We start from the raw sequence: 14881 nt of genomic DNA, 5'->3' as shown, positions 1-14881 counted from the left end.
GTTCAACGTGTAGTACATATTATGTATCGTTTAAACACCTGAGGCAAATTGAGAAGGTCTCTTAGACAAAACGTAAAAAAAAGGGCAACATAAAATTGCAATTACAATTAAAGATGGGCAACTTTTTATATGTCCCGGAAAACGCGACGTTACAGCACGGAAAAATAAAAATAAAAATTGGCAACTGTTCCGGGTCCCAAGACGGCAGATAAGGATATAACCATTTGCGCACTTTGGTGGCTAAAAATGCCATTAAAATGTTGCGGCTGCCGCAGATCCAACTGAGCGAAAAGCATTTCGAGAGTCTAGATGAATAAATCATGAAATAAAAATGATTGAGGGGCACCAACCCAGAGGGAAAAAAGAAGGGGTTCGGGTTGCGGATCCAAAACTGCAGTCAAAAGCGCAATATATGAGGTGAAATCAATCAGCTGGAAGCCCGGTGAATTGGTAACTAAACACGGAGGAGAGACAACGCATTGCCTAATTAGACAGAAAACCGTTGCGAAAATGAGGCTCTGCTGCCCCCCTTTTGCGTGTTTACTTTTAACCTTATCGATTTCATCGATTAGTGATTGATAATGTGTGTTAGACTTGCTCTACCTAAGCCGACGCCATGGCCATTATGCTAATTTTTACCAGGCAATTGATTAGAATTTCATTTGCATTACGCATACGCCCCGTATGTCGGGGATGCCATAATTAACGCTGCATGCCCCAGTCACGGTGGGTTAATTAGCATAAATTCAATTAGTTTCCTTGTTTGCACCTTTGGTTGTCTCCGGAGACTGTGTTCCACAGCTCTTCCCATGCCGTCCCATATACGCCTGGTGTATCGACCTGATCTTATCGATGGGAAACGTAAAGAGGAGCATATGCCATTTTTGGGGCTGGTTGCTTTTGTTTTGTTGTTTTCTCTACCCCTTTTCTCGCCTCTTCTGAAGGCCCTATGCATATTTAGCATATTTCCTGCTTGACATTTGACCTTTTGTCTTGCATTGCGTCAGATTCGCAACGCTTAAGGTAACAACTGGCGTTTCCGACTGCGGTTATCTGTCTGAGTCTCGCTTCAGGACATGAGAAAGACATTAGCATAAGCAGGCGGCATTTGTTCAGATTGCCGACGAATTTGTGACAAGTTATGCAATAGGTCTTCAGTTAGATTTACATACGAATCCCGTGTGAGATAAATGTGCCTAGGATAATAGGACTTCCGTTATTTTTTGAAGCGAGAAAAAGTGTGTGGGACTAAATCAGGTGTAAGAACTTATATAATAGCGCAAAGTATTCTTTCTAGTCAGTTCTTATCTACTCTACTTGATCGTTATATAGTCTATTAGTTTCCTACTCATACCGGCTATATATAGTAACTAAGTACCTTAATTAACTCAACTTTCTGGCACCGCTTAATTAGCAAGGGAAATCTTAAATGGAGAGGTTGGCGACGATTGCTTGATATAACATTAGGTCGATCTGATATTTTTTCTACATTCAGCCATCCGCAGCCAAATGGATCTGGCTTAATGACTATCGTTTGCTATCCGTTAACCTTTTGCCATCGCTTTGGTCCATTTAACCTCGTCGATTGCCTGCGTCGGAGAGTTCCCACCTAGCAACCAACGAACCAATTAGAACCCATCTCCATCTCCGCGAGCTGGGCAACTCATTAGTGGACGGCTCTACATAATTAAAGCAACAATTCCGCCGGACGAAAATGCAACAGCACAGTAATCAAAGCACTTGGCAATTATTACATTGATTACCAGATGAAAGCCATAAATGCCCGTAGGACGCGGGGTTGGTCAGTCCACGAAGGAAATGAAAAGGACTCGTATACATATATATACCAATATCCAGTTCATTAGGACGGGCCATGAGGGAAATGTCTACTCTTAACTTAAACCTGAATGCAAAGTCTGTCGGTTCGATGCCGATTCGCAATCAAATTATTTACTTCATCAAATATTTAAAGGTTGTGCAATGTTTCCCGGCCATGAAATACGATAGCAGGGCAATTGAAATTGGCAGTTAAACAGGGCAATTTTATTATTAATATTTTAAAGGTTTAGAGGGGTATGTGAATTGTGGTCTTGCTGTAATCATAGAAAAATCATTAAAATTTAAAATTATACATGGCATTTATTTGTTTAACGTAATGCTGAAAACGCACCCTGTTTTGAAAATGGATCAACGTTTTTTGTTGCGCAACCTTGGTCTATGTAAAACAAGCATTTTTTATCCGTCAGAACTTAGGTGCGTCATCGTGATGATGCTTCTGATTCTGTAAATTAAGTGAGGAGTTAAAGGTTATGTCGGTGTAGAGGCAAATGTATAATTACTTATATATGGTATATATAAGGTAGTAATTTAATGGACGATATTAAATACATGAAATGAAAAGCGTGTGATTTTACTGAATAACCCCCGCAGGTTCTATTTATTATTCAGGTGCTTTGCCTTCAGCCCCGTATATTCATCGGTAAACTTTTCCAGGATTATTGCTCCATTTTGCGCTCCAATGGCTTTCCCTGAACTCACGCCAAAGTTTAACGGGCACGTGAGTGCGCCAGCGCCTCATAAAAGTGCCATAAATGTTGATAAGACATGTTTGTCATAGGTGAGACTGTGTGTCAGCAGCTCTGGCTGCATTTGCAAGATTGTCCTGGCTGAAGAGAAACGAGGTGCCAAGTAGTTTGTCGACCCGATATTCCACAGATTGCTTTACTACCCTTCTCACAGCGAGCACAATGTAGGTGCTGAGCTATCTGTGTGGACTTATGATTTGTATGCCAATTTGTCAGCTTATTAGACGGGGCTCAAAAGCCATCTTCATAAGCAAAGGGCACGGCAAGGCAACAAGGAGATTTTTCGCTCAGAGGTAGCTGTACACTGCAATACGCATTGCATTGCTACATTGAAACTTAGTGACTTAAACAATGAATATCTATAGCTAAAATTCAATGGAGATACCCAGTGAGTCCAACGCTAGAGCAAGATTGTTACAATGTTTTATGAAATATTAGTCAAATTCACCTTCAAGATATAGTTCTCTGTGTGACAATTTATGCCTCGTATGCCACAATTGCAGGCACTTTTCCATTAGCGAAAGGACAACCAATGCGATTGCGATTGTACCGCCAACTGGCCATTTACAGCGACCAGCTAACGTTGTCAATGATGGCCTCAATCACAGCTGTCATAAACAGCGGCTGTGTCCTTTCGTCTGTGGAAAACGTGGCTACACGATGGCGTCCGGCGAGAGAGAAGGATGTTCAGGATACACTCTGAATGCCAGCAGGTCAGTCATTGGGGGCAAAACGGAAGGAGTGATGCCTCCATCAGTTCAGTTTTGTATCTCTTTTGTGAAGCCATCCCGTGCTATTAATATGGATATTATGCAAATTGAATTGACTTTCGTGGAGCCTGGGTGAGGCCCATTAAGCGTTATTTAAGTTGTTTTCTCACTGAAAGGTGTTTATATACGAATTCCGCAAAAGAAGATAAGGCATCTTAGAAAGGACTGAAGTAAGCTTTAAAGGCTTAGAACTGTTAAGCTTAGGAGTTTGCTGCCATTGCTATGGTAACACAAAAAACATGATTCCTAATTTATGAAATTCCTTTTTCTACTGAATGAATTTTATAGTGGAATTCGCATGAACTCGTTGAGTGCATGCAGCTAGAGCAGTTTGTTTAAGAAGAATATAGTGTACAAGCCCAGTTGGGACAGTACTTATTGTTTAAATTGGTAACTATGTTTTGTAAAGTTTCAAGTTAAGCACATGAATTATAGAATTCCAATTCAAGGGGAATTTGAGAATGATAGTGCAAACTACTCTTAGTTAGTAGAATATATACTTTGTGGTTTAAAATCATTAAGCTTTGAGTAATTTACACAAAAGTTCCGCCTCAAAGAACCCAATTTTATCAACTATTCCAATCATTTTACCATTTATTGGCCGCAGGCCCAGCTAACGTGTTTGTGGCCAAATTTTCATTTTACCCTCTTCGATTGCCACAGGTGCGGTGGCTCAGTAATTTGTCATTTTCCGTTTGGTCAGCTACTGCTCCCTGTGGAACGAAGGAACCTGGCAGTTGTGTGACATTCGCCTTGGAGCCGGAAAGCCCAAGCCTTGGCTAATCAATAAGTTTCGGGGAATGGGAAGTAAACTGGAAAATAGCTCACTCCAAATGGAACTTTTTTCCATGTTTGTAGTATTGATTATGATTTTCAATGACGTTGGTGTGCACGGAAAATGCCCACCGGGCAAGCAATGGAACCCAATGGCTAAAAAGTGTATAAAATATTACTTTGGCTCATAGTCGAACAATGGAACTTAATCTCTTAACTAAACTAATGAACCCAAAAAGCCCATTAAGGCATTCAGCATTTATAACTATAAAAAAGGTGAGGCGAGGCTATTAAAAATAATGACAACTAATTTTGAGGTTAATCCAGACAAAAGACACAGAAATATAAAGATAAAATAATAAAAGGATTTCCACACAAATAAAACGGAGGCAAGAAGTATGATAAATTAAATGATATTCGTTTGGGCTGAGTTGGGTTTTTTGCTGGCAAAACAATGCATTAATTCTGGTCGATGGTGGTGAAAAACCTTTTGGTGTTTCTCGACTCGTTCGATGCTTTCTGTGTATACAAAATGGACAACAATTTGTGCCTTAATCAAAACTCAGACAAGGTTTAAGAAGCGTCTGTATAACGGGTTGTGTTGCTGTTTTGATACTTTTCATTTATCACTGACAGCCTGTTTGTTTTTAACACACTTCGCAATAAACAAAAAACAGACAACTGTTGTTTATGGAGTTTTTTTTTTGCCGGCCAGTCAATATCCATTTAAAGAACACAAATACTCATTTTACATATGCATTGAGGCACCAGCAAAATGAATAAAAAATATTTATATGAACAAGCGAGCTGTGCAACAAAACATTATCAAGATTGCCTGTCAAAATATGCGTAAACGCCAGTACGTGTGCATCGAGAATTCTTGAATGGTTATCGATTTTATTTGACTTGCTTTAGTTTTATTACAATTATTAAATTCGTTTACATTTCGTATGCAGTACGCAAATACGATAATAGAGCGGTAAATTACATTTAACGCCTGATTAGTTCTGGGTTAAGATAAAGTAATTACTGGCGAATATGGAAATTACACAGGTATATATGCAAGATACAGATTTCCATCTCGATTATATAAACACAGATATATAAGTTGACCCAATTAATATATAATTGTTAGGATATTTGGTACTTTGCTATAGAATAATGGAATAAGCAGAGGTTTTACCTAATCTCTTCCTCTTTATTATATGGGAATGTTTCTAGCGATCACACACATTTGTTTATTTATTTAAAATTATATCTTTCTGTTCTTGTCAAACTACCATGTCCAATCCTAATTTCTCCAGTTAAAGTATCTCCATAATCTCAGGCACAATATTTATTTATATTCTGTATTCCTAATGATTCGAAAGTATTTAGTTCTTATCTTAGTCCTGGGTTTCCTTCATCTCACCTGGAGTTCATCGGGGTCGTGCAAGGATGGTTTGGTTTTTAACCCCAAAAAGCGGGTATGTGAACCGAAGCCAACGACAGAACCTCCAGATACTTGCCGACGTACGTAATACATATGTATCTATAATGGAACATAATACAATCTACGTAAGCAAATCTCTTTAGCCGGAACGTACTGGATTCTAGAGAAGAAATCGTGTATCAAGTTGCGGCAAGTAATGTCTGGATATTTTCCTGCAAAACCTGAAAAGCCCATCCAAGACCTGAAGTGCCCCAAAGGATTAATTTCTTTGGGAAATTTGTGTGTAAGGGAGTTAAAAATTAAAAAAAAATCTCAAGGGAGCGGTAAAAACGGAATAGAGGTGGATATGGACGATAAATATAAAATTGTCATAAAAGAAAAACAGACTGACCCTCCTCTTGATGCATAAATTTCATCATTTACCAGATTTATGATATAAATATTAATCGATTATTGGTCAAAGGAAGTCTTCAAGTGTCCTTTAGTTAATTTATGATTAATATAATAAAACTATAAAGTTAAAGTTACATGTATTTGATTCACCATTAGCATGGAGACAACATTCATAAAAATCAAGAGAAATAAACAGCTCAGGGTGCATTTGTGATGCGTTTGCCATAATGAACCAAAGCAATCAATGTTAAGCACATTGGTCAAGGGGAAAACGATGGAAAACAACTTGTTTACGGACGACAATTTTGCAGAGGAACGGGAAACTATGGCATTTGGCCAACAAATTGAAAGCCTGAAGAAAAGAAAACCGTGTTTCTGATTTTGTGTTGCTTCACAGCAAACTTTTCTGGTATTGATTTTTTGTATTACTACGTTTATTTGCGTTTCACTGATTGGCCACGTACTTATACATTTAAAACACTACTTGGTGTTATACACAATTCAGTTTGTATAAACACATTCCTTATTCATTGAAATGCTTAAAATTTAAATTCGTTTGTTAAACCCATAAGCTTTCAAGCATTAATGAAATATATATGTAATAATAACCAATTGTTAGGGATGTAATTTGCAGATGTTGCACCGGTAGTCGCAGAAACAACCGTAGTCATTGCCAATTTTAGAAACCCCCTTTGTTGGCCAGGATATGGCGTCTCCACGGAACACTTTGTCGTGGAAATCAGCACATAAGGTGCGAGATTTAGCAGTTAAAGCAGATGCAGAAGTAGATGCGGAATGTCGGTTGGTGGAGGAGGTGGCATCCGGTGATGCCGATTGGATGCGGCTGCTTATTTGGCGCGGATTTAGTGGCATTGCCTGCTGGCGACTGTCAGCGCGGGAAAAAGGTTTTTAGAAATGGAAAGTTGATGTGTGTGCCACTGCACATGTGCGATAAACGTGCCGAAGCACCACCGACTGAAAGGAATTGTGGCTGCATTTTATGGGCAAATGGGAAAATGTTAAAACGTCTGTCACTTTTTGCTTTCAGCCAACGCAAATATAGCTATAAATTTAGCGCTCGTCAAAGGCGCGTTGAAAAGTACTACTAAATTGACATTCGTTTCCTTTTCAGGGCACTCAATGCACCAGCGATTGCTCCATTCCAGCTCCAGTGTTCACTTGCACAACGCTTTGTTTTGAAAGCCTCATAAATTGCGCATCCGCCATGTTGCGCCATCTAGCCGCATGGCTTCTCTCTCTTCTCGGCACGCATAAATTCAACGGGTGAAATATTTGCGAACCGTGAAGCATCGCCTCAAAAAAAAAAGCAAATGATAAAATGGAACAGCAGTTAACTCAATGCTCCGGAGCACTTTAGGCCATCCACGTGGTTGCACCAGAGGACTAGGAATTTCCCATTGACGCACACCATGCAATGGAATGCAAATTTCTCGCACTCCCTGTCCTTTTGGTGGCAAGTTCAATTTGAAAGTCACACCTACACTTGCGCCAAATGTTGATGATGCATTCTCGGTGGATTTTGGGAGCGATTTCACTGCGAATTTTCCGCTTCGCCATGTTTCACATTTCCCTCGGGGTTGAAAACTCAAATAGTTGTTTGCTTTGACTGTGCGCCTGCAAACTGTAAACACTGGCGCAAAGGATAATGCGCTGGAAAGTCCCTTTACTGGTCCTCTGACGTCTCAAGTGCCCGGGACTTACCTACACTAGAAATTTACACAGGCCCATCTAGGTCAAGTATTGTCAGAGTCAGCCACATCAACGTCATTGTCATGAAAATTTCTCGTGCTAAAACTGTCACTGAAGTTCATGTCAGTCGGCGGCACAGTGGGCCCAAGAAGCTCAAAATTTGTGGGAGGCACCTGAAGCCAACTGAAAAGCGCGGTCTACCACACATCAGTAAAATGTACAAGAACTCTGAGCGTATGCTTATGTGCAAGCCACCGAAATATTTGGAAAAATCAACAGTCTTACAAGCATATTTGGACCACCGTCCTTTAAAATGTTCAAATGTCCTTGACGACTGACAGCTACAGTGGCAGCACCACCGCCGCATGAAGCCTCTGTATTCAGGGGAGCAGTTCTCCAGCTCTTGAGGTGGGAAAGAAAAATCGTTAAACGTTGGCCGTGTGCAGTGAGTGAGTGGTTGAGAATGGCTAAGGACTGATGCCAAACTGGCCAGCAAATGATTGTGATTATGTGATGATGCCATAAAGACCAAGTGTTTGTTTTTGAGAGATTGAGTTTAAATTAAATTATGATTTAAATCAAGAGTTATATACAACTATTTCAGCTATAAACATCTGGCACGGCAACTTAAAAGTCTAACCAATCCCATTTGTTTTCCAGATCTTAGAAACTTACCAATAGCATTTGTGCGGAAAGAAACAAAATCCAATTAAAATTTCGCCTCTTGACGGAGCAATAAAAACAAGAGAGTTGCATCTTTATTGTATTTATTTTTATTACTCAATTAAAATTTAGTTGGGACATTCTTTGTTTGTTCGGCTTGTATATGGTTTGCTTTCATATTCTGGTTTTTTCTTTTCATTTATCCACATAGAATTGGTTTTACCCATTTGCTTTTTAAATGTAATAATTTTATGCAATGTTTTTTTGAATTTGACTTTGATCTCTAATATAATTTCAATTATGTTCATTAGCTTGTTATTAATTCTTTGTAGTTAATTGATTTGAATTTTAAATATTTCATTATTGGCTTCCGTTGCCACATGGTAACAATTTTCTCAGCTGTGGCCGAAAAAAAATATTTTCCAATTCAACTCGGTCTAATACCTGTCTTTGCATCTGTATAGGTATATATATATGTATGTGTGTTTTTCAGTTTCCCACTCGAGGATCAATTGTTAAGTAGACAAATATTGTAATACACTTGGTAGAAAAACGAAAATTGTGCCACCAGATTAGTTATCTTCATGTTCATTGACTTTTCAGTTTATATATAGAGCCCGAGGGCTGAAAAATTGTTGAGTTGACGACTCGAAGCTGCATCATGTTGCTTGGGTACCCCTAATTTGCCTTAATTTGAAACAACATTGAGTTCCTTTGGTTTCTAATTCATATTCATACGCTCGTAGGTACAATTAATTTTTTACTTTTGGCATTGGCCCGACAAAATGGAAATGATTTCCCAAAAATTTGTTCAGCAGTTTCCTTGCATTTGTCTTTTGTTTGGTTTCTCATTTCCCTACAATAAAGTTTATGGAACATCGTGCCTTTTATTTATTATTTTGTAACATTAGGTTTTTCTTTGACAATTTAACGTTAGTTCACTTTATTTTTGGTTTAGTTACGGTCTTGGGTTTAATAGCAAAGTCCAAAAACGAAATGTAATATAATTAAATATTAACTAATACAAATTTATCAATTTACGACTCTAAGGGTATGTAATAGAACAAGACAAGCCGCAATAATGTATCTGTAAATGTCGCGTAACTCCGAATCATCATTCGCATAATGTGGTTTTACTATTCATTTATTAAAGCTTTGCAAACTAAATGTAACTTTGCCCTCGACTTAATTTATTTAATAATTATGAGAATCATTTGGGTTCGCCATGCCGGCTAAAGCATATTCACTAAAAAGTTTACAATTGTGTGCCCTCATCTCGATTGGCCTTTTACACATTTACAATTTACCAATAATTTTATTCACTTGCGTAAGCATTAAGTTAGCTTCATCATCTGTGACTAGCCCACCGAGGGCAATGAAAATTCAAGTGGTGAGCTCCTTACTCGGGATTGGCATCCTTGCGGGTCTTGTGGCCCCGGAACGAGGCCTGAATTTTGGTAGCAGCCTTGTTAAGCTCGGGATCGGTTAAATCTATGTCCAACTCCTCGGCCACCTTCTTGGTTATCTCCTGAATGTCCTCGTCCTCGGGCGCATCCTTGTTCACCAGCTTGCGTGCCAAATGACCACGGAAAGTGGACTGAATCTTCAATGCAGCATGGCACAGATCTGTGGAGAAGGAACACGAAAATGGGTAGTTTGTGTAAATTAGTGTTCTAGTTCTGCTTAAGTGCCCACTTGCCCAACTCCCCGAAACAAAAAATATAAAATAGTTTTAAAACTTGTCTGGTGTTTCTTTGGGCAATTGAAACTTTAGATGATACTCAAACATTCGACTGAATTTGTTGTGAACTTTTTTCAATTAGCTCCCGGTCCTTATGCTGACTGGCTTTAACTGAGTTTGTATTGTTTTTACTATAATTTATTGTTATTGTTTCCTACATCACTATTTAATTCCCTATCTGACCAACGCTTTGTATTTTATAGCCCAGCACTGGCCATAATTTATCCATGGATCCCAGATTGCTTGTAAAAAAGGGAACTAATCGAAATCACGAAGCGAATTATTCCCCCAACGCTCTTCACAGTGTTTAGTACTCCCTTACATCGACCACGTTTCCGGGGCTAATCTCATTACGTATACGCAATGTTGGGCAAAGAGGGACGCATATTTTCTGCATATATAATCCACACCAACTGCTAAAGAGATGGACGAGTGGATGGACTGACCACAAAATTAAGCTCGCATCTGGCCAGGATGCATGTGGTTGTGGTTAAGCCACGCGTGTCTCTAGCTACATGCAACTTTAGCTCCGTTTTCCGCCAGAAAAGCTCATTCTAATTAGCCAGTAATTGTGTAAAAATGTTCAGGAAATACGTGTTCTTGGAACCACAGGAAAAACCATTAAATTATGCATAGCTTTCAGCGAGTTTTGCAAGGACGCGCTTCTTCTATGTTGTCAGTCGTAAGATTACATCATTGCATCTGTCGTTTTACCACTTTTTGTCATCTTTTCCCATTGCTCTTGTGCATTTATGCAAATTCCGAGAAAATTCTCATTTAAAAATTCGCCATTTCTGTTAAGATTTTGCCGCTACAAGAGTGCATACATTTAACTTGGCCAATTTCCGCAACAAAATCTGGCGTTTTCCTGCGGGCCAAGTTAGCCCAGTTGGCCATGCAAATATTTATAGAGGGTAAAAAGGCGAGGAAGTGGTCTTGCGTTAATTCGCTAAGCGTAATTGGAGTTAGGCCAAGATAAGCATTTGTCTAGGGCCCACGGACTGGCGGCGGAGAAGTCCTGGTCGAGAACTTATGGCATGTGAAATTTTATCAAATTACGCACACACGGCGGCTAAACAACGTGACCCGGCCGAATGGCACGTACCATTTGCCGCTGCTGCGTTTATATTTATTTATAAAATATTTAAAAATATCAGCAAGACGTGCAAATAGCTGTATTGTGCCGCCAGCCGCGCTGTGACATTTTCTGAGGCGCAGGACATGCAGGTCTTGTAAGTGCCAACTAGTTATCCTGGATAAGCCGATCTGAGCTGCTACCATTACTTGGTCAGTAATCAACATCAACCTGTTCTGCCGAACCGAAGCTAGAGTTTACCTGTAACTGGTTTTTTTCAACTGTGAGACAATGTACTCGTATTCAAGAGAAGTTGAAGCAGCGCTAGCTTCTTTCAAAAGATTGTCATGCTCTAGCTGAGTAATGGGTATTTGTTTCGTTGTGTAATATAAATGTACTCCTGATTTCCCACTTTGTTATGCGTAACTTTATTAGCTGAGTATACAAACTACTACTAATACAAAATGCCAAAGCATAGTTCCCACAGTTCCGCTTGCACTGTCAATTACTATAACTTACTATATAGTGGTTTCTTTTAGTGAAAACTTTTTTGTGAGAGATTTGCACATGTCGCCGGCCATGCAACACATGTAAAAAGCCGATCACGTACACTGCGTGTCCTGTCACAGGACCGCATAAGTCCAAAATCTAAGATACAGTGTCTGAAAAGTTGTCAGCAGGTCGCATGTTGCTTTTTGTGCCTTTCACTGGTTCGGTTCGCTTTTGCCTTGGTCCTGCTATCTGCTATCTGCTTGATGTCCTGATGTTCCGATGTCCTGCCTGCCGTCGAGGCATACAAATTGAGTTTGCTTTTCTTTCTGGCAAAATGTCACTGCTTCTGTGTGGGCCTTGGTAGTATTCCTGGGGGGCGTTGGGCTATGTAAAGTGGGCGGTGCCGCACACCTTGCCTGATGTTAGCCAAGGGATTCGGATTTGCATGTGCGGAGCTTCGGGGCAATCGGTCACGTCGTCCTGATTGACTGACTAGCACGCTGCATGAGTTTTTTTGTTAAATATTTTTTGCTTTCCCTGGAGATTGCTTTATTTGCATGCCGTTTCTGGTCTCTTTAACATTTCCTTCAGTTCCAGGTATTTCAACTTTTATTTTTTTAACCCCATTTCCAGCATCAATCGAGTGTTAATACCCAAAGGATATGAAATCAATCATAAGCCACACCAACTGCACTTTTCACCTGTCTTTCGGTTTCCTTTTATTGCGAATATTGAGTGGGGACAGTGTGGAAAACCTGCTCCACACGTGTATCCATTTTCCCCACTTTTATTTGCATAGCATGCGGGGGACTCAACGCTCTTGACCCACATTCTCGCAACAATGCAAATTTATATTAAAACAGTAGAGGGAAAATAATAACAAAGCGAGTCTTCGGTAGATGACATTGTGCCGGTGTGTGTGAGTTCCATTAGCGAAAGTGCAAATCCGTGACGTGTGCTTAGTAATTGTGTCAGAAATAATAAACAAAAACAGACCCAGACACGCACATAATGAGCAGAGGTAGACCAACAAGGTGTTATCGTTTCGAAAAACACCGAATGGAAAACACTCTGCAAGAATATCGCTTCAGTTAAGCTTGAGAAAAGGATTATCCAATTTTAGCTTGCAACATAGTATTATTATTTTTCGCTAAAAATATACACAACTTCTCAAACGCAAAAGAACAAATTGAGGTGATCGCCAAAATTGTAGTTGTTCACTAGCCAATCATTCGAGCCAATATTCAAGATATTTAAGTAAGCCCAGATGCGTATGCAAACCGAATAGAAATTGGCCAAAACTAGAAGCTTCATTAGCAGACCGATGACCAATAGAAAAATCGCCCTGCCGCTTTGGTCACCCACTTCATTCTCAGCCACAAAGATGATGCCGCGATACGTGGCGTTGGTGGTGATTACCCAGGAAACGACGAAGACTGCGATATAGGGTATCGTCAAGATCAGAATGGGTGTATTCATGCGCGGCCTAGCCGCTCCTGGGCCCCAAGTTCGGGCTCCAAGTAGTCTGCACCGACAGCAGTGGTACAGATAGATCAGCACACCGAGGATCATGACGCAAATACACACCGACATCGCCAGATCATTAGTAAAAAACGACTCGTAGGCAACTTTAAAGGACCTTGTTGCGAACAAGAATGTTGTCTCCCAGATCTCACAGGGAACCGGAATGATGGCAGCCAATTGCAAAATTCCCCATAGGTAGAGTATGCTCAGATACGACCGGAGCACCGTCATTATAAATCGAGTGCACTTGTAGTTGGTGTATTGTCCAGGCATCGTGAATGTCCACAGATCTCGTTTTCTATAGTAATAACTTATAAAATAAAAATCAAAAGCCACGCGATGTATGCCAAAGGCACAGACTCTGAATACTAAGTAATTTCATTGAGTTTGATTGTCGAACTGAGCGATACATCAGTGAGCACTAGGGATCGAGTTATGTGTGTTTCTTTTCTATAATGTATTTAGGAGATTTGTAGTGTTTGACATCGAAAGTTTCATATATTTCGATACACACAAGATTATACCTCGCTTTTTGTTTTTGAAAGCAGCCACAAGTATTTTACTAGTTCCCAGCAGGAAGTAAGAAAAATGAGAGAACATTCAACATAAATGAAGTCTCAAAAAACTTGATGCACCACATTCTCCAGCAGAAAGTGTGCTGATGGCTGAGTTTGTCATTGTCGGAAGGCAGTCATAATTACGACGTTAAGTCGTTGTCATAAATATACATTTTAATTACCCAACCCAGATGGCCTGCACTGCGCTACAGGACATCGTCATGCAACGAGCTGCGAGTCCATTTTGATTTAAATCATGCAAAATGGCCGGCTGACATTTCTGCCAAACGCACAGTTCACCTGGCCCGCAGATTCCAGGCCGTTGCCAACTTTTGTGGGCAACTTTCAAATAAGGACAAATTGTGATAAATGTAGCATGATAATAAGCCGCTAAATGGAATTTTTAAGCCAAACGTTTTTCGTACGCAAGAGTGGAGTGGAGGCTTTTGCGGTTGCCAAGATTTGTCATTCCCCTTTTTGGCCTTCTACTTTTGCTTCTTGCTGGCCACTCCACAGCCTTAAGGACTAAGCCCATTTTTCAATTTCCGACAAAACAAAGTCTTGTGGTTTCTCTACCGCACTGTTCGACATCTCTCTTTTGGGTCCTTGCTCATTTCCATGCGGCTGTTATTGGAGCAAATAAATCTTGTGGAAGGACAAACAGTCAACCGTTGAGGAATACTTATTGGTTTCGCCCCATCTGCTTACATTACCACGTTTTGTGCAAATTGTGCAAAACATCTAGAGCGATATTCGCAGATGGGGTCTCTGTCAGGAAATTCAAACAAAACTTTAATTAATATTAATCCTGCGCACATAAGCCGATTAAGGATTATTAAACAGTATGGAGATACCTTGCTGTTAAACTCATTAAAACTTTGCCAGAATTCAAGTCAATCCTGCCCATAATTAACTGGATTAAGGATCTATTTATGGGATTGAAATTTGCGTGGAACAAGTTTGAGCTCGTGAAATATTCATTTATTAATTTGTCTACACTTAAATTCGTGCCTCATTAAATGTTCAACATAAAGACCAGTGCGAAATTCGCTTGGCTCGACCAGCAAAGCAAATCGCATTTAAGCAAGCAATTAAATATTAAGCAAGTGAATTTTACAGGAGACTCTATAAACATGTTGGATAAAGGTCGTGACCAAAAAGAAGG

At 39.8% G+C, this 14881-nt stretch overlaps 4 protein-coding genes across 6 annotated transcripts in view; 2 read left to right on the top strand and 2 right to left on the bottom strand.

Annotated features, from left to right (window-relative positions):
- Positions 1–4203: 4203 nt before the first annotated feature.
- CG43829 (uncharacterized protein) lies at positions 4204–4713 on the top strand (the record flags this gene model as incomplete). The annotated part of the gene is made up of 2 exons (NM_001274060.1): positions 4204–4319; positions 4386–4713. The coding sequence occupies 2 exons, from the start codon at positions 4204–4206 to the stop codon at positions 4486–4488; spliced, it is 219 nt and encodes a 72-aa protein (NP_001260989.1). The 3' UTR covers positions 4489–4713.
- A 767-nt stretch (positions 4714–5480) lies between these two features.
- On the top strand, positions 5481–6081 carry Sfp51E (Seminal fluid protein 51E). The gene is made up of 2 exons (NM_001169686.2): positions 5481–5641; positions 5705–6081. Exons 1-2 carry the CDS (start codon positions 5488–5490, stop codon positions 5968–5970), a joined length of 420 nt encoding a protein of 139 aa, NP_001163157.1. The 5' UTR covers positions 5481–5487; the 3' UTR covers positions 5971–6081.
- Positions 6082–8416: 2335 nt separating this feature from the next.
- The window catches only part of igl (igloo), a 34856-nt gene continuing 28391 nt past the window's right edge, over positions 8417–14881 (bottom strand). For all 3 annotated transcript variants that reach the window (NM_001274059.1, NM_057712.5, NM_057713.5), the window contains one exon: positions 8417–9953. In NM_001274059.1, the coding sequence (NP_001260988.1) occupies positions 9727–9953 (227 nt within the window). In that variant the 3' untranslated portion in view covers positions 8417–9726. The remainder of the gene's footprint in view (positions 9954–14881) is intronic.
- On the bottom strand, positions 12757–13551 carry CG43068 (uncharacterized protein). Its single transcript, NM_001259406.2, has one exon. The coding sequence runs from the start codon at positions 13430–13432 to the stop codon at positions 12806–12808; it is 627 nt and encodes a 208-aa protein (NP_001246335.1). The 5' UTR covers positions 13433–13551; the 3' UTR covers positions 12757–12805.

This window comes from Drosophila melanogaster, chromosome 2R (genome assembly GCF_000001215.4).
Source record: "Drosophila melanogaster chromosome 2R".
Taxonomy (NCBI): domain Eukaryota; kingdom Metazoa; phylum Arthropoda; class Insecta; order Diptera; family Drosophilidae; genus Drosophila; species Drosophila melanogaster.
This window is presented reverse-complemented; position numbering and strand designations above follow the sequence as displayed.

Excerpts from the sequence above, each read along its gene's own strand:
- CG43068 (NM_001259406.2), bottom strand. The coding sequence starts at position 13,432 with ATGCCTGGACAATACACCAACTACAAGTGCACTCGATTTATAATGACG.
- Sfp51E (NM_001169686.2), top strand. The coding sequence starts at position 5,488 with ATGATTCGAAAGTATTTAGTTCTTATCTTAGTCCTGGGTTTCCTTCAT. Across the intron at positions 5,642-5,704 it reads ACCTCCAGATACTTGCCGAC|CCGGAACGTACTGGATTCTA; the intron begins GTACGTAATACA and ends AAATCTCTTTAG.